General features: G+C 50.1%; 1 protein-coding gene across 3 annotated transcripts in view; it reads left to right on the forward strand.

The window, feature by feature from the left end:
• Positions 1–5787: 5787 nt before the first annotated feature.
• CADM3 (cell adhesion molecule 3) overlaps positions 5788–20267 on the forward strand; it is a 29192-nt gene continuing 14712 nt past the window's right edge. For all 3 annotated transcript variants that reach the window (XM_028091000.2, XM_028091001.2, XM_028091002.1), the window contains exon 1: positions 5788–5869. In XM_028091000.2, coding sequence (XP_027946801.1) covers positions 5788–5869 — 82 coding nt within the window. The remainder of the gene's footprint in view (positions 5870–20267) is intronic.

Below are 20267 nucleotides of genomic sequence, written 5' to 3' on the forward strand. Positions count from 1 at the left end.
TGAAATGTGGTTGGTTATATACATGTATGTACTTCTGAAGAAAAATGGTTCATCAAGTCTCTGTGTTTATAAATATGCTATTTCAGTTAAATGCAGTAGAATTAACTGAGAATCTACTATTTTTCTGTTTCCACACTAAGCACTGGGAATAACAAGATTCGTGAACTATCATTGCTGCCCTCAAAGAGCTCACAGTTAGCAAAGAAAAACACAGACAAATCCTTGCACCACCGCAAAAGAAGGATAACAAGGGGAGGTTATATCCCCTATCGTGGTAGCACCTAGCAAGGAGTGAGTATCTCTGACTAGAAAACTTCACAGAGGCAGCGGCACCTAATCAAAGTTTGGATAGATAAACACAAGCGCCAGTTTCATCAGACTTAATGAGATGGGCAATCCAGGTATAGGAAATAGTATGTGCAAAAACACTGAGGCATGAAACAACACAGTGTGTTGGGGAAATTACAAGCCATTTAATATTGTGGAGCACAGAATGCAAGGAGAAGGAAGCTGGGATATTCGCTGGAGAGGCTGTAAATACCCATGTAACCGAAAATGGGTATTTTTGTTTGCAGATGATTATGTGTGTCTACCGTCTTTCCGAAATTCGTCAATCAGCCCGTCGCTGAAACAAAGTGGCACACACATTTATTGCATGATTTTATATTTGCCTGAATTTATCACAAAAACTGCCCCCAGTCTCAGCTCATATTTGTTCCATCCCCGATGACTTGCACCTCGCACTCATTCCCCTCTGTGCTCAGGTTGTCCTGCTCCGTTTCCCCTTGCACTGCCTCCTCCCAGACTGATCTGCGTCCTCCCATAGTCTCTCAGGTCATCCTCCTCTCTGATGTCAAGCAGTGCCTCTTCCCTCCTGCGGAACAAAGCTCAAATGACCTTTTCTATCTAACAAGTCTCCTGGCTCAACCCAGGCGCTGAACACTTAGGCTCTGGGCTAGGACAGATCTAGTGTATCTGAAACCTGGATCTCTCTGCCACGTCTCTGTGTTCTTGGGCCAGTCATTTGGTGTCTCCAGGCTTTATCTCCTCCTGAGGCTCAGACAGGATCACCCCTGTCTGTACAGCAGGGGTAATGCATGCTGTCCAGAAAGCTTGGGAGCACCAAAAGGAATACTAACAGGAAAGAACTTTGTGTAGCACCTGGCATATCGTTGGCCTTTCACAGTTACTGTTAATCATAAATTCAAATTGTCCAGCGATTTTCATGCCTAAGTCATATATACACCTAGGGTGATTTCATGGACAGGTATTGACCTTGACTTTATCTGCTGTTCTGATATGCTGTGGGAGGCAGGCTTGCTGGGCAAATTCAATGCCAACAACGTCCCCCCTGCCCAAGGTGGGGGGGGGGTTGGAATTCAGCAAGTCTGGGAAGGAAAAGGAGGCTTTTCAGTTTGTTTCTTTCTATAGTTTGATTATTTTAACTTATAAATACATTCACGTTTTTAAAGTGTCAATGGGGTTTCTGGGCAGGGAGATTTGGGCTTTTGTGTTGGTGTACTTGTTTGGTTTCTATTTTGTACCACTATTTAGTAAACAAACAAACAAATAAAAACCCTAAACTAATAATACACTCTCGGGAAACTCAATATTTTAGAAGTCATTCCAGTCAGATTTAGTTAGGATTTTAGGAAAGGGTTGGTCAGAAAGTATTTGTTGGCAGAAAGAGGAATGAGCACAGGCTTTAAGTTCAAGCGGGCCATAACTAGTAGATTCGGACCCACTATTGTCAAATGACATATCTCGTTAAGCCTTTGTTTCCTCATATTTGTAAGGCAGCTAATAATTCCATCCACCTTCAGGTACTTTCCAGTCCCTCAATGAGATGCTCTGCACGTAAAGTACCCAGCGCCAAATGTGGCAAACGTCGGATTCTCAAATGGTACCTGTGATCATTTTTATTATATGTGTGTTGCTGTCCTAGTTGCTGGCTCACAGCAGGTTAGAATGAAGATGCTGGCTCAAATTGACAATTAAATTGGGGTTGGTATTAGGACTAATAGTTAGAGTCTGTAATAGATTAGGGTTAGGATTGAAATTAGAATTCAATTAAGGTTAGAATTAAAATGCATACAGAGGTGATTATTAAGGATGGGGTTAATTAAAACTGGATAATGGAAGAAGGAAGCAGTATGAGGAGTACTGGTTCAGCTGGGTGGAAAATTAAAGAGAAAAGCAATGTGGAAACCCACGTAGAATTCACTGATAAAGGAAAAATCATAGAGACGAGAAGGATTAGAGTCCAGAACAGAACTGAGCCCAGTCTTCCGAGCTGTTTCCTACAGGTGCGGTCATCCCCTCCTGGATGAATAATACCTAGTATTCACCGGGCTTGGCTGAGGCCCCCTCCCATCCTGAGCAGGAGCAGGACCAGCATGGGGAAAGGAATGCCCAGGGCCCACACAGCTGCATCTAGCCCAGCACCAGTGCCAGCACCACATTCCACACCCCCAGCTCCCTAGGCTGTTGCTGAGTGGACAGGAGCATCCAGGAGCCAAAACCCGCCTTCTCTCCAGTCTCCTTCTCTGCTTCCCCCTGACACCCAGCCTCCACTGTAGCTACCAGCTCTTTAATCCCACAGACAACCTACTCCACACTTTGTGCAAGTCTCTTAGAAATGCATATTGTGTGTCACAGCATTTTAGAGTGGAAAGTAACCATAGAGATCACAATCCAACATGGATACTTTTATTTTACCTATTTACATGATGGGGATAATCCTTGTAGGTCAGTCTTGCTTTGCAAAAACTCTACTCCTAGTGATTAGGAGTGAGAAGCCGGGTGTGCACGCATGTACAAAGGGCATTAGAATGATTATAGGCAAGGACTTATTCCCAACGGAGACATCCACATCTGCAGGAGAAGCTACCCTTTCACTCAGAGACACGCAGGAGTGAGCAATTCCTCAATTTGTACACTGCTCAGAAGTACTGACAATGATTCTCCTTATTCCTCCTGCCCCCGAGGGGACTATCTGCCTCCCTATCCAACGTGGCTAACCCCTTTACTGCGTGCACCTATGTGATCGGGGGAAGTCACTCAACTTCTCCGAGCCTCATCTTCTTCATCCATTCAACAAGGGGCGTTGATTAGGTAATCTTGAAGGTTGCTTACGACTCTAATACTCTTTCATTCTATAATTCTAAAAGCCAATGTCTGCTTCCTATTCCCAGGGCCTAAAGTGCTGCCAAACTGATGCTGATGATGCAGAAAAGGGAAAAGGAGCCAGTAGGAAAAGAGCATTCCAGAGTCACATTTGCTAGCTCTTAATAGTCTCTCCAGAACAGCTCTCGCTCTCCCCCCACCCTTGATCTTCCTCCTGTGCGGCTACAGTAGAGGGTGGGGCTCGACCAGCAGGCCTTAGAGCTTTAGGTGAGGACAGGCAGAAGGGGATCACGGCAGAGCAGCAGACAGAAAAGACGATTAGTTAGAGAAGCTCGGGACCTAATCCCCTACCCTGCTGTCCCATCCTGCCCAGCTCCTCTCACTCCTGCGACAGTAACCTGTCATCTCTTAAGCCCGCTCTGATGATCTCTAAGGCTTCTTCTACCTCCTAAGGTAATACTCTTTAGCCATCAAGACCCTTCAGCTAGGAGACCCTGATCCTTCCCTTCTGAAGCCCCATTCTCTCTGAAAACACACCCACTGCTTCTTTCTCTCTGTAGGACTAAACTCATACCACCCTGGCCCCACCACTGTCAGAAAGCCCGATCTTCCTCTCTGGCCTCTCCTCTGTCTTGCATCCTGGTCTCTACAGCCTTCAACCACACTCTCCCCTCCATTTTAATCTCTCAGAGACTTTAAGACATCAGGGAGCCCCAGGGAAGAGAATGGTTTGGAGTCACTGAAATATGGGAAAGCAAGCAACTCAGACAGCCCAAGGTGGCCAAAAACTTCTGCAAGTAATTCTAAATAACTACCCAGACGCTCAGAAAATGTACAAAAGGCAGGCAGACCTCTTCCCCCAGAGACCACAGAGAGATTCTAGAAACAGAGAAAACAGTGGGGCAGCATTCTGACCATCCTGAAGGAATTTCCCAGGGAATATTCATTGGCCTCTCCATCAGTGACTAACACTGACATAGAGCTTTCCCGATTACAGAGTACTCCCCATATCCTTGTCCTTGAGCTACTAGGTGGCAGACAGTTAAGTCCATCACAGAGGGCCGAGAAAGCCTGTCAGAGAGGGGGCAAGATGAACCAAACATGAAGGATTTGCATGGTGAGGCACAGTCTCGCTGCAGAAAGGGTACTGGTGTAGAGGTTAGAAGACATGCACCCAAATCCATCATTCAGGGACAAAGCATGGGCTCACAGGACTGGAAGACACTGCAGAGATCATACTGCCCCATGTCCTAACCACCACTTTCGTTTTCTACTATTAACTGTCATGTAACCTTGGATGGGCAGTTAAGCCCCTACCACCTGTATAATAAGGGGATGTACCAAATGTTTTTAAAGAATCCTTATATACCTAAAATTCTTTGATTCAGAGAGTCTAAGATTTAGGAATGTATACCCAAAAGCTATGGTTGAGCGAAACTGACTTCAAGGGCTCCCTTTCTGAGATGTACCAAGAGTCTTCCAGAAATACACAGATCACACAGAACAGCAAACCCCAGGGACTTGCGACTCTCGCTCTAAAAGCAAGTGCAAAGGCCCTGCCTCTCTCATTCATCTTATACCCGGCCTCAGGGACAAGAGCTGCTTTAGCCACAGAGGCACGGCTCCTTAAAGAAGGCATCTCCTCGAGGGTCTGCAGATCAGACCATTCACCCAAGAATCTTACTTACTAAAACTGGAGAAGGAAGAACAATCTCCTCTGGAAGATTAAGAAAGAAGAAAAAATACCGGGGGGAAGGGCTGTGAGTAAAGGGAGGACAAGGAGGATTAAGGGGGGAAACTACAGAGTTGCTTTGTAGGCTGTTGGGTTGGGCAAGAGTCTGAAGTGGAATCGGGTTTTAGAAGGGGAGTCATTTCTTGAACAAGGGATTGAAGAAAACGTTGATTCCCATGGCCTGGGGGTTTGCTGGAAGAAGCCTTTCAAGGGAAATTGCCTGGGGCCACACATTGTTGCTGGACAGATAATTGGGGGCTCTTGGGTCAGAGGAGCTAGGGATGGGTGTGTTTAGGAGATCCGGTCAGGGTAACCGGCGACCCATGGGGAGATGTCGCTGGGCAACACTCTTGATAGGGGGCCCCCCCGGGGCTCATGGGGTTCCCCAGTTGCCAAAGGAGGGAGGGCGGGGCTGGAGGACCTCGGGCTAGTGGGCACGCCCTTGCCCAGGCCTGCAGTGGCCGCTCCCGCCAGCTGGCCCAAGGCCCTGCCCAGGTCCCCTCCCTCCACCCAAGCCTAAGAGGGGTGCGCGCCGGGTCCCACTGCTGAGCCAGCTCCCTCCCTCGGCTCCACACCCGCGCCCGGCTGGCGGAGCTCCCGGGGGAGAAGGTGGAAGGCACCACGAGGGCGCGGAGGGGGTGTGGGAGGCGGGGGGCGTGGGGAATGCGGCAGCTTGGCCCCCCCGCGATCAGCCCAACCCCCCGCCGCCCCCCCTCCACCTCCAACCGAATGGTTTGCTCCGAGCGCCCTATTTAATCCCCGCCGACTGCAGCAGCGCCGGCTCCCTCCCGGTCCCCGCCTCGGCCCCGGGCTCCGAAGCGGCTGGGGGGCGCCCTGTCGGTCAGCGTCGTCGCCCACCCCCTGCCCAGCCCCCGCCCCCGGGGACCCAGGCTCGCCAGCGCGCAGCGGGGAGCCGGCCGGGACGCGCCATGGGGGGCCCCTCCGCCCTGCCCCTGCTGCTGCTCCTGGCCTGCTGCGGGGCGCCCGGCGGGGCCAACCTCTCCCAGGACGGTGAGTTTGGGGGGGGGGCGGCGGCGCTGGGGAGTGGGGGACCGGGGCGGGGGCTCTGATCGCAGCGGGGCGGGGGAGCCTGTGGGCTTTGTCTGGAAGCGGGGGTTCGAGTCTTCGCCGCCGCTGTACCCGGGTGGGTCTGCCCAGGCATCCGTGTCGGTGTGGGTCTGGGGTGTGCCGGCTGTGCACCTGCTGTACGCCTCGCTGTGTGCGTGTGCGCCGGGCTCGCTCGGCTTGGTGCAGCCCCGGGTCTGGCTGTGCCGCTGTCCGTGTGCGTGTGTCTGGGTGTGCGCGTCTGTGTTGGTGTTTCTGTGTCAGGATCTGTGTGTATGTCTGTGTCAGTGTGTGTTGGGGGCGGAGTGAGATCTGTCGCCGTTTCAGTAAGGGCGTGTGTCGGGGGTTTGTGTATGTGTCTGGAGGGGTTGGATAGCCAGTGCAAACCCCCAAACTGCTGTATGCAAACACCGCTGCCCACCCCCCGCCCGCCCCCACCCGCGGCGCAGCTCCGAGTGGGCAGGGAAGGGGCCTGGGTGAGGCTGCCGAGGGGGGCGTGGGCAAGGAGGGGGGGGGGCTTCTCCTTGGAGCAAAACAACAACACAGGGCGGGGGGCCCCAGGATGGCAGTATCCCTAGCGGTGGCAGCAGCTGGGAAAAGAAGCCCAGACAGGAGCGGAGGAGGTGGGGGAAGGTTGGGCGAACGGAAGGATCAAGATATTTGGGAAGGAGGATGCCGAGAAAACCCAAAGCTGTCTTGGGCTAAGCACTGATTTTGCCAGATTTGGGGTGGGGTAGCTCGCCTGGTCCCCTTTGCCCCAGGTGGGAACTCAAGCCTTCTTGGGTTTGTCAGCGAAGAGACAAGGAAGAGAGTGGGGGGAGCAGGGAGGCGGGGCCAGGGCGAGGGGACTTGGGGAAGAGCCCCTCCCGCCCTGGACCCAGCTATGTAGGTCAGCGCTGTGGGGGCCCCTCGGTTTTCTTAAAGGTTGCTGACGGTTCATGGGGTGGCAGGGGACAGTTTGTAGGGAGCCCAGGAAGAGAGCAACGGCTCAGAGCCTCAGGTCCCCTGAGGCGGGAGGGCAGGCAGTGGAGGGACTAACGGAATGCATCCTCAGTCTTCCCCGCCCAGTCAGAGGAGGGCTGGGCTGCCGTAGGGGGAGAGGGCACAGGACCTCTGCGGAGCAAAGGGATGTGGGGAGAGTGAGAGGGAGGGTGGTGGCTATGCCCGGACAGATGCCAACGAAAAACAGAAAGAACCGCAGGGGAGGAGAAAGGGGAGGCGGCTCCTGGGCTATGGACCCAGTGGCCAGCAGGGATGGGCACAGGGCCAGGGCGGGGCGGGGGTGGAGAGGGGAGGGGTTGAAACTGGGGAGGATGATGTAAAGAATTTCATCGGAAGAAAACAGGCGAAGAGTCAGGGTGCTGGAGGAATAATTGGTCCATCTCCCGTGACCTCCTCCCCCCCAGCCCTGTTTCCATCATGATAAAGGAGCTTCAGTTGGTATGAGGACACGGGGGATCCCCTCCCTATAGCTGCCTGACTCCTTCCGCGCTGTACACATCAACACCCCAAAGGGAGTCCCCGCCCGCCCGAGTCACCACAGAGACAGCGGCCCCTCCCCTCCGTGGAATCCCCCTTCCCCAGAGGATTACACTCATGACCCTGCTCACTGAGGAGGTGAGGTGAGGAGAGTCCCGAGGGCCAGCTAGGTGAAAGGCAAGGAGACACTGCTGGCCGTATGTGTCTCAGTAATGACCCTCTACCAGGCCTTGACTTTCAACCGCAGCCCCTGGCTTTCTCAGCCCACTAGCTGTATTCAGCATAGACGGTGTGACCCAAACTGCACCTGTTCAGGAGTGGGGATGGACAGCCCCAGGCTGGGACCTACACAGAAAGAAGTCGCCCCAGAAAGCTGGGAGCTCTTCAGCCCTAGCACATAAACATTGGAGAACAGAGTAAATCTGTATACTAGCCAAGTCTTTCTTCACCAAACACAGTATTTTGTCTTGGCCCTCAATTTGGGGGCCCAGCCCTTCCTCGGGGGTCAGGTTGAGAGGAAGAGAAACCCTCTGCCCTCACATTTATGAACACGTCCCAGCAGTGCTGGGGGGAAAGAGTACAAGGCACTAACTTTGGAATGGAGAATTTCCAGAGGAGAGGTCAGGAAGTCAGGGATGGGGAGGGAGGTCTGTTCCCAAGGAAGAGTCAAATGAAGCTTCATTTTCCTTCTAGAGTATTATCTGTCTAGATAGTAGACATACGTCTGATGTGCAATGTCCTGGGACTTACTGATGTACAAGACATACAGCCCCACACAGTCTTTCTCTCAATTAATTCCACCTCTTAGTTTCTGGACCTAAGAAGGCCAGCTCTGATGCAGGAGGTAGTCGCATAGATCTGAGGCTCATGGATGGTGGTCTTGATGACCATTCTGACCAGGATCATGCAGAAGGTGGGTCTGGTGCCCCTGCTGTGGCCTGGGTCCCCTGGCAGGGAGCGAGGCAGTGCAGAGTCTACCTGGTGATGTTTGCCCAAAACAAGGAGATGTGGTGTGAAAGCGTGAGGACAACATTGCCTAACGCACAGATGCCTGAGTGGCCTCGGGTGTGTGGTAGAGTGGCTACTTCCAGGCAGAGGGAGGGAAACAAACAGCATGTGCTGCTGGGACATAGAGCTCCCTGGAGTAGAGCACGTTTGGAGGGTTCACAAGGCTGAACAGGGACTGAGAGGCTGGAGAAGCGCAGGAAATGCTATGAGAACGGGCCGTTCATGCTGTGGCTGGAGGCCCGGGACCCGTCCGCACATTCAGTTTGCCACCTGCTCCTTCCCTCTCACATTTCTCCACTGGTCCTGGCAGAAGCCGGTGACTACAGGTTTGGCAGATACGAGGCCTATGAGCTTAATGTGTTCTCTGGTAATCTCTGGTAAGCAGCTCTACATTGAGCACTGTGACCAGCCTTCCTTGGGCTCTTCCTTCTGCTTCTCAAGTTGTTTCCAGCACCCTGTGAGCTGACCGAGTGTACAGGATGGGTGGACAGCTTGACTTTGCTTCAGCCTGTAGCAATTTAACCTTGTAGCGCACTGCCCAACACATGAATATCTTTCCCTGTCCAATGACCTTCTGTCCACTGCCGTCCATTCTTCAGCCCCCTGGCCAGGTGCCCAGTGTAGAGCTCATGCCCAATGTGCCAGAGAAGTCCAGAAAGCATTCACTCCAGAGCTGCCCGCGGGTCTGCTTGGCAGGCCTCCTCCATCCCGTTTCTTCCTCCCTGCAGCTGTAACCGTTCTGTCCCTGTTCCCGTGCTCTCCCTAGTGCAGCTGTAGCCCTTGGGAAGGATAGACGTGCATTTCCTGGCACCGAGAACTTGAGGCCTTCAGAGATGCTGGTATGGCAGAGCTTCGTGAACTCCATGCAGAACCAGTCTATCTGACGAGGGGCCCGAGCTGTGGCACGTCCACTGGCCATCCAGAGTCCCAACTCGGTCTCTGCCCCAAGCTCTCCCCGGGGCTAGGCAGCACCGCTGGGCGAAGGAGTTTCTTTCAGGACCAGGACGGTGGTTTTCTCACTTCTAGTGTTGAAAATGTGAAATTCCTTTATCACATAAGTAAAAAAGATCAAAGGAGAATTACCCTGCTTGAAAGAGAGAAGACAGACCTGTGGCTCTTTCACCCTTCTTCCTGTCCGCCTCCAACAGTCTTGACACCTGGGCACTCTGCTACATGCAGCTTGAGGTCCTCTGGTCTCGCCCAACAACAAGGGAGCTGGGCCGCTGCCCTCAGATGCTCTCTCTCCTTCCTCTTCCAACTGAGGAAGACTGGAGGCCCAAGTCTAATTTCAAGAGTGCCTTGTTGGAGACATTCCCTCTTCACTTGGAGGGTGACTCACAGTTCTGCAGCCATAAAATTCCACAGATGGCATCTTTTTTGGTGCGCTGGTCACTTTGAAACAGCAGATCGGGGAGTTGTACCATTGGTCTGTGAATCCTGAGATTTGATGTCGGTACTCCTCGCTGATACTACAGTACTTCCTTGAGGTCCACATAATATGTAGAAGGGGATCAAAAGCTGCTTGTCCTTAAGTCACATGCTAGGACTGATATCTTCACAGTTATCACCAGAGAGATAAAACCCCGGGGTGAGGGGTGGCTATGAGGCATCACATTCTTTGTTACTTCCTACTCCAGTAACTGCACACTGGCTCTATGATCCCTGCTTTGTCGTCTGCTTCTCAGTGACAGAATGTCACCTAAGGCTGGTAGCCTAGGTTCCAGATTCTCCATGAAAGCAACTGGTGGCCTGGACTTACGTCCTTACTGACCACTGAATGAAACATCCCCAAGGCGTTAGAAAGTTTTGGTGATTATATCTCCTCTCATTTTTCACGTTAAAATTTAACATTTCCTGTTTAACCATTGGCTATAGGCCCATATACTGGAACATTCTGTTTCCTGGATGAGGTCATGTCCTAGAGGTCTATCCATAAACTCTGAGAACAGCAATCCCCTCGGGAATGCTTATAAGAGATAGAGAGAAACAAACCATCAGAAAAAGAGCCCAGAGAAACAAGCCATCCGATAAAGATTCAGGTCCCTAAAAACTCAGTCAAATTAAGAACAAACACTCCATGCAACTATAACATGGAGAAGAATAAGTCTCTGGAGCCAAAGACCTGTCTCTTCCTCTAGGATCAGCAGTAGTGATGATTCTTTACAAGGTCAGAACCAGCTGGTGCTCAGGGTTCCTATAACCCAAGTAAAAACCCAATCCAACCCTGTTATATAACAAGGAGATCCATCCCTTCTAACACTGAGAAACCTAGCTTTCAAGAGTCTTGAACACATGAAGTTGTTGAGACTTTTGCAAAATAGAGGCTTAGCAAAGCTACATATTCTTCACTGAAGCAACAAGTACTGGAGAGAGAGAACTAGATTTGTCCCTTTACCAAAATTTCTCTAAGTGTAAAGAGACCGACCAAATGTCCCAACTAATGTCCTGAAGACAAATGCCTTCTTAAGAGGCATGATCCATTCCTCTTTCCCATACCTGATGAATACTGGACCGTTCATGCCAATTTGGGATGCCTCTGGGCACCCTGACTCTGATACATCTCATACCCTATCTGATGGTAAGACACAATTTGGCTTTCTCATGCCCTAGTGTCTCTGAGGGGACACAGGCACTGTTTCCCTCATTAGGAAGATACTTTTATTCATAATTGATTGTGGCAAATTAAAACGCCCTCCACCACCCCTAATGCCTAGGTAATTGTCATAATTACTAAGGCTCACATTGACAAACTCAGTCTGGTGGTGGTCCTCACTTTTTATATGATCTTGGGTGTATATATGACAGGTTCAAACAAAGGACTTCAGGAGGCCTTTTAGAGCAAGTGACGGGTATAGCATGATCTTAACAGAAGTCCCGATGTCTGCTTTCAGTATGACTTCTGGAGAGCTGGATGCCTTAACCCATCATCCCTGTTCCCCTCTGCTTTTTGAGGAAGGACCCGAAGCCCTGAGCTCTCCATGGTGCTAGCCCCCACGTGCCACTCCAGGCTCTCTCTGCTGCTCTCCGTGGTCCTGCTCTCCCTCCAAACTTCCAAGTCTCCACCTCTCCTAAGGTGCATCTCCGTCCCCTCACCACAAACCCACCTGATCTTGGCTATGATCCCTGACCTGCTCCACCAGGAAGAGGGGAACAAACCTTGACATAGAGATACGAAAGGTCGTCACGACCATCTAAACAACTGTAGGAAGGGGACAGAACAAGCAGGTGAAACTGAGGTTGAGAAGATGTGCTGTTTGAAATGCTCAGTGACCTCAGATGGCCTCAGAGGAACTGGATGTTTTGCCATATGTGGAGTCATAAATGATAAACAGAACTACAAATAGTCCTGTTTTCGATTAAGACAGTATTGCTCATATACAATAGTACCACATCTGCCCTGTAAGTGTGGAATACAAAAATGTGCCCTCCTCAGTTTGCTAAGTACCCCCCTCTTAACACGACTCTGAGCCTGGCAACCAACTCAAACTGTCCTGTCATGGTGCTTATTTTCTCTTTTCCCTCAACCTTAGAAGTAAATACAAAGAGAATACATACGGATGGGTTATCCGAATAGGTAAGGGAGGAATTTAATATATATGAGAGGCACCAAAAACAAATACCAAAAACCTGACTCACGTCCCCCATCTTTACAACCATCTTGTTCGGAACTAAATACAACCATCTTATCCCAGAGTCCAAGTCCTTGGCCAAATCTCAAGAGGCGCATCTTTAAACTGGACTCTGCTACTCTTTGGGGGTATCTGCCAATACTGATGACGTCAAATGCAGCAAGGAGCCGAGAATGCTCAGCCCCTGCCAGTCTGAGACTAGACAGCCTGTTCCTCCCATCAAATTAGAACCACACAAGCTTATCTTCCCCTAAATGCTGATTTCCCCTAAGTGCTGATTTCGTATCAATTTCCTAGTAATCGTTCTTGTAATAGTTTACACTGGTGAATGACCTACAGCAGAATCTAGTTGGGGAGGCGAGCTTCCAGGATGAATTTTCAGGGCCCCTCTTCCATCTCCTCACGTGAAACAAGGAGAAACTTCATTCCTCAAGGACAGGTAATGGAAGTGATTTATCTCCATGAGTGAGCCTTCAGGAAGACAGAATTTGGGTTACAGTAACAGCTGGAGTATCTCCTATCTACTCATCTCCCTGAGCCCCCTGTTCTCATGGACAGCAGACACGTTTCAGGAAGGATTCTTATGCAGAGCTTCCAACATTTTTTTTTTTTTCAAAATTGTATCATTATTCTGCATTGAGTTCTTCCCTCTGGGATTCCTTAAACCTCTCTCTCTCTCTCTGTCTCCTAGAGATCTCCAGGAGAATGATAAGAAAGCTAAATAATATAAAGAACTAAAATGTAGTCTTCTCTAAGGATTTATTTTTCCTTACCCCAGCTAGACCTGCATTAATTGTGTACTGATTGCTAATTATAAGCACCTTTGGCTCATTTACTTCCAGTTCAGGGTCAGGAAGGTCAGATGCATCACCTTGCCCTAGGGGAAAAAAAGAACAAGAAATGAAGGCTGCTATCTCAGCCATTCATCTCTAACCTAACCACTACTTAGCTCTGCATTTCCTTCATATAATCCCAGATATTAGCCAGGCAGAGTGGGGAAGCGGTACTTCCAATACCAGATTTCATTGTGATTATGCAAATCCTGGCTTCCTACATTTATTTGTCTTCTTCTGTTGCCCTGATTCTTTGCTTCCAATCCTGATTCTAGAATTCCAGCCAAAACCTTGGGGTAAAAAGCTCTGGAGGGTGAACTGGTTTCTGGAGTCTTTGACTTAAATACCTGATACTTCTTAGAAACCCAGCAAGGCTCTAATAAATACATTGATGACAAGTAACTTGAGACTGAGCTTGGCTTAGGTCAACCTCTGAAGAGCCTAGAGCCAAGTTCTTTCCTTATTATGAAACGAAGGGCCAGTTTTGCCATCTGCTCCTAATCATTTGTCCCTCAGCAAATGCAAAAATGACAGTAGGACAACTGTACTCATTCTTACTAACTCTTACTCTAATTCCTAAGGATGAAATCTTTCTAAACCCGTATTATGTGTTTTCTCCTCTAATCTCTATCCTATCCTCTCAAACAAATATAAAAACTACCACCACTAAGCCCCTGGGCCTCATATATTCTCATTTATCCTCAACCGCTCCTTCATGCCAACTCTCTCCTGGTTTCCAAGCCCTGGAGTCCAGTGTCAGTGACAGATGGCCTGAGCCTCAGCCCTCGGGAGGGGAGAGGATTCTGTCCCTCTCCTGGGGAGCCTGAGCAGAGGAGAGAACCTAGATTCTGCTTTGGGGAGAATCTCTGAGTTTAAGCCATATGGTTTTCTGAAGTAAGGGGTTCTGACTAATAATGGGCTGGGGAAAAGGGCTCTGTATCTGGGTCATAAGAAAAGCTGTGTGTTTATGTCAGAAAAAAATAAAAACAGAGATATGAATAGTGAAAACTGTAGTGTGTCATGCGTGTTGAGGGACACATGCTAAATGAGAGAAAGAGGGTGACTAGGTTGGAATATATATGCATCGTGGAGAACAAAAATTGAGTATATACCCTCCTCAGAGAAGGTACTCAGTGAAGGTTAAGAAAAGAACAGGAGATCTGTGGGTCCCCATTGTCGGGACCATGAAGTCTGTAGGCTTGGAAGAATGTGTCTGTTTCACCGAAGTGCTCAAGTCCCCCTGGAAGGCACAAAGTAAGGCTAACTGAACAATGGGCCACCCTCTGGAAAATACATTTTTAAGTGAAAAAAGTGAAAGGAAGAGACGGTTACGCCTGAGGGAGGGGGCCTGGAGCAGTGTGGGTGTGCAGGGCGGAACACATTTGTCTCCATGTAATGCTCCTCTGCACTGCCCTGAACCTGCCATCCACACCCTGACTCTCATCACCCAGTGAAGGGAAACAGTAAAAACAAGTCAGTGAAATCAGAACCAGCACAGATGAATGCTTTCTTGCCTGACTTCTAACAAGTTAAACTTTTTTCCCCAGCACTGTTATCCCCGCACGCCGAGCCATTGGGCTGAGGTATCTAAAGTAGGACTTAAGAGCCAAGGAGAGTAAGACAGAGCCTGTTGAGAAAGGGAGGCCATCCATGCACTCAAGCAGGTGCTGAGGCTGGGGTTTCTCAGCCTTGGGGAACCCACTCTTTATTTCTCCTCCATGGCCCTGGGCTGCCTTGTCCATTCCCAGTCCCTCTTTTACCACAAACATACGGTCCAATGAGCTAGGTCTAATTCTCTGTTCACTTACTCCACACTGCCTCTGTTATGTTTCCTTTCCCAAGTATTTTATAAGATAGGAGATTTTCCCCCAATTCTATTCCATTCATGTGAAAGCGGCAAGGTAAAAATTTAGGGGAGGGGTATGAAGTGCCTGCACCTCATTCAGGGGAGCATCTCAGAGTTCAGACAGAGTCTGGCTTCCCGACCCCTGCATCAGCATGCGGACCCCGGCTCCCACCTGTCCTGATTTCTGCGTGTGTGAGCATGTGTGGGAAGGGAATGAGGAGGTGGGGTAAATGGACACTCCCCAAAATGGCTCAGAGCTACCATCAAGGGAGTGATGTCATGCCCAGCCTTGTGAGCTTACCTGAGCAACAGCAGAGGAGACAGCCCCCTGCATAGACCCCGGCCACTCTCCCAGCAGCAACTCCTGAGCCATCCTCTTTGCTCTGCCTCAGCCCCTCCCAGCCTCTTAGTCCAGAACACTAGATGCTTGTCCACAGAACACAGCCCAGTGCTGCGAGGAAAGAGCTAAGCCTGGGACGGGGCTCTTTTGGGATCAGATCCCCTTCCTCTTTGTCTCCCGACTGCAGTTCTTGCTACAAGGCAGTATTGGCTACAGAGGGGCTTGTTTCTGTCGGGGGCCAGCCCAGGGCTCCCTCCCAGTGCTAATGCACCGAGAACACTGACTCAATAGCAAATCAAAGCAACAGCTGTCCCCACCTCCTTCTCCGCCACCCACTTCCCAGTCTCCGCTCCTCGGAATCTTAACTAAGTCTCCGAGGGGCCCCCTCAGCCTACCACAAGCCCACTGCTGCCTCCAGATTCTTCTCCCTTCTGAGCTCAAGAACAGGACACGCTCCTCTGCTTTCTCCTCTCTTGCAGCCCTCCCCTTCCTCACAGTCAGCCCTGCATCCCGAGGCTCTCCACCACCAGAGGCCAGCACACGGGTGCTCGCACACAGCCTGTCCTCAGCCAGCCTTTTCACATCTAAGGGCATGGAAGCGCCTCTGCCCCTTGGTGTCCTCTCTGGGGAGACCTGGGAGAGGCCAGTAAGGCCCCGAGTCTGTGAAGACGCCATTCTTCACGGCTGCAGGAGCTCACAGCTCACCTCACACCACCTCTAACCTGCCTGGCACTTAGGAGCCATACCTCCTTTGAGGTCCACGGTCCTGGGGCGGGGGGGCCTCGCTACCATCCACAGAGAGATGGGGAGCAGGGAGGGTAGATGTCACTGAAAGTAAAATCACACCAGCTGGCAACTTAACCTCTGAATCCACTGGCCCACAGGGCTGCTATCAAATGACAGTGACCACAGTAGACGGGCTTCTAACCATGGGTTCCACAGACTGCCTGTGTGACCTTGCTCAAGTGTCTCCACCTCTCTGAGCCCTGGTTTTTCTTCTTTAAAATGAGATTTGCACTAGGTGCTACTTCGGATTCTTGGCAAGTCTCAAAGTCTATGCTTCTAAGAATGATAGAGGGGAAAATATTTTGGGGAGGATTAGGCATAACAGAAGGAAGAGAGGAATTACTGAACTCAGGTCTAAGAGGGGGTCAGAGAGGACATCAATTCCATCCTCCGTGTGGTAGAATCAAAAAGATCTTAGGATTAACCACCTCTGGCCATTAGGGGTCAGTAGAAAATGACCAGACATGCAAATCGATGGCTGGGTTTTAGGAAATATACAAAATAGATTTATTCATGACATATTGTAGTTTGGTACTTTTTTCTAATATTTGGGTAATTCAAAACATTTGGAATAACGAAACTTGTTTTTGGTGTTTTGGGGGGGTTTTTTGGTTTTGGGTTTTCAGGGGGTTTTTTTGTTTGGTTGGTTTTTTTTTTTTTTAGTGAAAAGAGGGTTAACCCACAGATAAGCTTTTTGTTTTAACCCCACCCTCACGCCCACCACAGGCGAGCTAGTCAACTAACCCAAAGATTCCCTCCTCCTCATTCAGCCTGGAAAAGCTTAGCCACACACCATTCCAAGCCCAGGAAACAAAAGCCTTTCATTTTCAATGACCTGCTTAGGATGGAACCAAAAGGCATCTGCCAACGTTCAGTAATAAACCTGTCGGAGCCTGGATCAGCCCTTCCAAACCTAAATCTCTTGGATTAACTAATAGTGTAGGATCCCTGGTTCTGCAGATCTGAACCTCTTGGCCATACTTCACCAAGCCATGGGGCAAATCAACATAACAGGCACTTCTTCTAGTGAAGGTTCTGTTCCCCACCCTATATACCATCTATTTTCACTTATATCCTGTGTGCCTCCTGGGACAGAACAGCAAAGCCTAGAGGGTAGTGCCTTCTGGGCCCAAGCGGCTGCTGGGAGCCAGAGGGAAAGGAGATAAACAAGACTCCAGGAAGAAAAGCCAGACAGCAACAGAAAGGACGGAGCGAGGGAACAAAGAGCCAGGTCTCAGAGGCCCCACAATAGAGAGGGTGGAGGGGAGGCCTGGGTGAGGGAGGCAGGCCACTGGGGTGAGACTGAGCTCAGAAGTCCTGCAGGAACTGTGAGCTGGAGCATATGTGAACCGAGCCAGGGCATCCTTTAGGCGATCCTGCCGCCTGTGAGCGGACAGAGGCCCATCCCTGAGGAGCAACAGAGAAAGCAGGAGATACACCTGGGAAGACAGACAATCCCAAATGTCGGAACAACTCCCACCTCTCAGGGCCCCAGCTTCTGTCTGACTGCACTCTAGTACAGAGGGAAGGAGGGATTGAGAACGCGGGGGGGGGGGGGGGGGGGGCGGAGTTAGAAAGGGACGGAAGGTAGAAGTAAGAGTTTTTCGACACTCAGGCCCTCCGTGCCTTAGATGAGGGAGAGCAGCACAGTGACCTCGGCAGAAGTAGAGTAATTCCTGGCAGCACACAAGCAAGTGTGAAAGTATGAAAGGAGTCCTTTTTTGATCAGGGTGTTGAGCTCTAAAGTCTCTCAGGTCAAAGTGACTCTCCCCAGATCTCGGAGTCATCATCTAAATCGGGACTACAAGGCCCACCTTCCTCCGGACTCAGAATCAGACATTCACTGATAAAGAAACATGTGGCTCTGGGCACACAGGAGAGCTCCAGGGGCTGAGTTCTAAATCTGATTTTGCCAGGCCCATTCTCTTCTGTGTGTGATCCAGACATACACAAGAATTCACTAGTAGCTCAGGTCAGGGAAGAATCCAAGTGAGACCCCTTGGCCGGGGAGCCTAGCGGAGGGTGTGGGTAAACGATCCTAAAAGTGGGTCCCTTCAGTATTTTGGGCCACAGCCCCCAGTGTGTTTTTCCCTTGGAGATAACACTCCTCCACCCACCTGTCATGGTAGTCGTGAGGAATAACAAGTAGGCTGGGAGGAAGAATATTTTTAACTCTGGAGTCAGAAATGCTGACTCATCATCATCATCACCATCACCATCATCATCAACTCCCACTCGGGGAGCTGGTTTTCTCTAGTCAGGGAAGTGAAGCTCTGGACCCAGGCGCTGGCAAGGCCAGCAGTGGTAACACGGGAGCTCTCCGTTCCTGGCCCACCACCCCACCTATGCACCTGTGACTGTGTTCACGGGCCCGAGGGCAATGCATTGTAGATTCCCAGCACAGACAGGGCAGGGGAGACATGAACCAAGCGATCGGGGCTTATACTGGCACATTCTCTTAGACTTCCCTCCTAGCATCCCTCAGACATCCCACATCTTCATTCATTTGAGTCGCTCATTTATTTATTCAATAAATATTTATTGAGCACGTACTATATGTGAGGACATGTGTTATGAGTGGAAAACTGAGTCACGGGCGCCACTGCGCTTTCAAGGGCACACGGTAAGTCTCCAATTCCCACTTCTGCTACTCTCAATGTGAACAATCAATCAGGAGGACATTGGTGGGTGAAAGGGCTACTTTGTCCTTTAAAATGCCGGGAGTCCTTAAGATACTGGAACTCATGGGTAAATCAACCAAGAATTAAGAAACCCCCAAGGCAACTGAGGGCAAACAAGACACTCTTTTTGTTTTCAGCCCAGACACTAGAGTCCTGTGAAAACGTGAGGGGATTCTGTTAGTTTTAACTAGACACATCTGCTGCTTGGTTAACTGAAAAGTCCCGCATTGTAAGGCTCTTGGGGGTAAATGAAGTATCCCCCAGAGGTATAGATGAAGCCACATGAAGAAATCCAATTAACAAGGAAATTCAGTGGGTATAAGCCATCCCATTACCACCACAAGCCCCCATTCCCAACTTGCTACACTGTTATCTTGATCATCTTACAGATGAGCAGTATGAATGTTGTTTAGTGAGCCAGCCCCCCCGCCAGCAATGCAGGAAGGAATCTTGACCCCCAGAACTCCTGCCCCCACCCCCCACCCCCACCACACACACAAAATGCATACTTCAGCAGAGGGAGGCAGTGCCGCGGAGATGTGCACAAAGTCTGGGCTCTGTGGTCAGAGGGGTCTAAGTTTGACGGCCGTCCCATCCCAACACTTACTGGCTCCGTCGTGTGGATGAGTTACTTGACTTCCCTGAGTCGCAGCCAACTCATCCTTAACGTGTGCATACTAATGCCTATCAAAAAGGGCTGTTCTGGATAATGATTATAGAGCACCTAACTTGGGCTTTGACACATACAAGGTGATCAATAAATATCGATTCCCACCCATATTGTAGGTTCTAGAGCTTCAGCCTCAGGATGGTCTACCTTCTCCTTTGTCCTGTTTCTTCCTCCTCCCGTCTGGTTTGCTTTTTCCTCTTCGCTGGCAGATGCTGAGCCTGGTTCTCACAACAGAAGATGCCCAGCATCTTGGATTCATTTATTAAATATTTGTTTATTAAGCCCCTTCCATGTGTAGTATGCTGCATTAAAGCCAGTGCTGGATACAGAGATGAATCAGATATCCCCACCTGTGGAATCTTTATAATTTAGGAGGGAAGCCAAACTTGCAGTACAACACAGAGTGATGCACACAACTTAAGAAAAGCAGATCAAGTGTTGCAACTCAGAGAAACCAGAAGCCATTTCCATCTGAGACAATTAAGGAAGACTTACCAGAGCAAATGCCACAGAAAGTAGGCTTTAAGCACTGGTAGGGCTTAGATGTATGAAGATGGGTGGAGGGCATTATCAGCAGGGCTATGGTAGGAAAGGGAATGTAGGCGGGAAAGCCAAGGGTTTTTAGAAAACTCAGACTGGCATCATGCCTGGGATATGAGTAGGATAAAGGAAAGACAAAGCTGGAAGGCACAGTGGCGTCAGACTGCCCGGGATCTTGAAGGCCAGCCTAACACATCTGGATGTTATCTGCAGACCACGGGAAGTCAGTGAAGAAGTCAGTGAAGGCTCGCAAGCAGGAAGACAGTAAGGCCCATTTCAATAGAATGTCTTCATTGCTTTTCCCTATGAGTAGCCTGCCCCCCACCCCCCAACAAGTGGCTCTGTGGTCCAAAGTCTGCATTTCCCTCCAGTGTCCCTGCCTGAGCAGAAGGTCCACTGTGTGCACAGCAAAGTCCATGCCGCCCTTTCAGAGCGCTACTGAGTTTTCTCTTCCACCTGGAGTCCACAGAAGGAATTTATGCTGATGTCATAAATGATGAGCACAATCTGAACCCAAAGGCACAAGGCTTTT

The sequence above is a fragment of the Eumetopias jubatus genome, unplaced genomic scaffold (assembly GCF_037043125.1).
Source record: "Eumetopias jubatus isolate StellerSeaLion01/CBP00866 unplaced genomic scaffold, mEumJub1_p1.0 scaffold_12, whole genome shotgun sequence".
Classification (NCBI taxonomy): domain Eukaryota; kingdom Metazoa; phylum Chordata; class Mammalia; order Carnivora; family Otariidae; genus Eumetopias; species Eumetopias jubatus.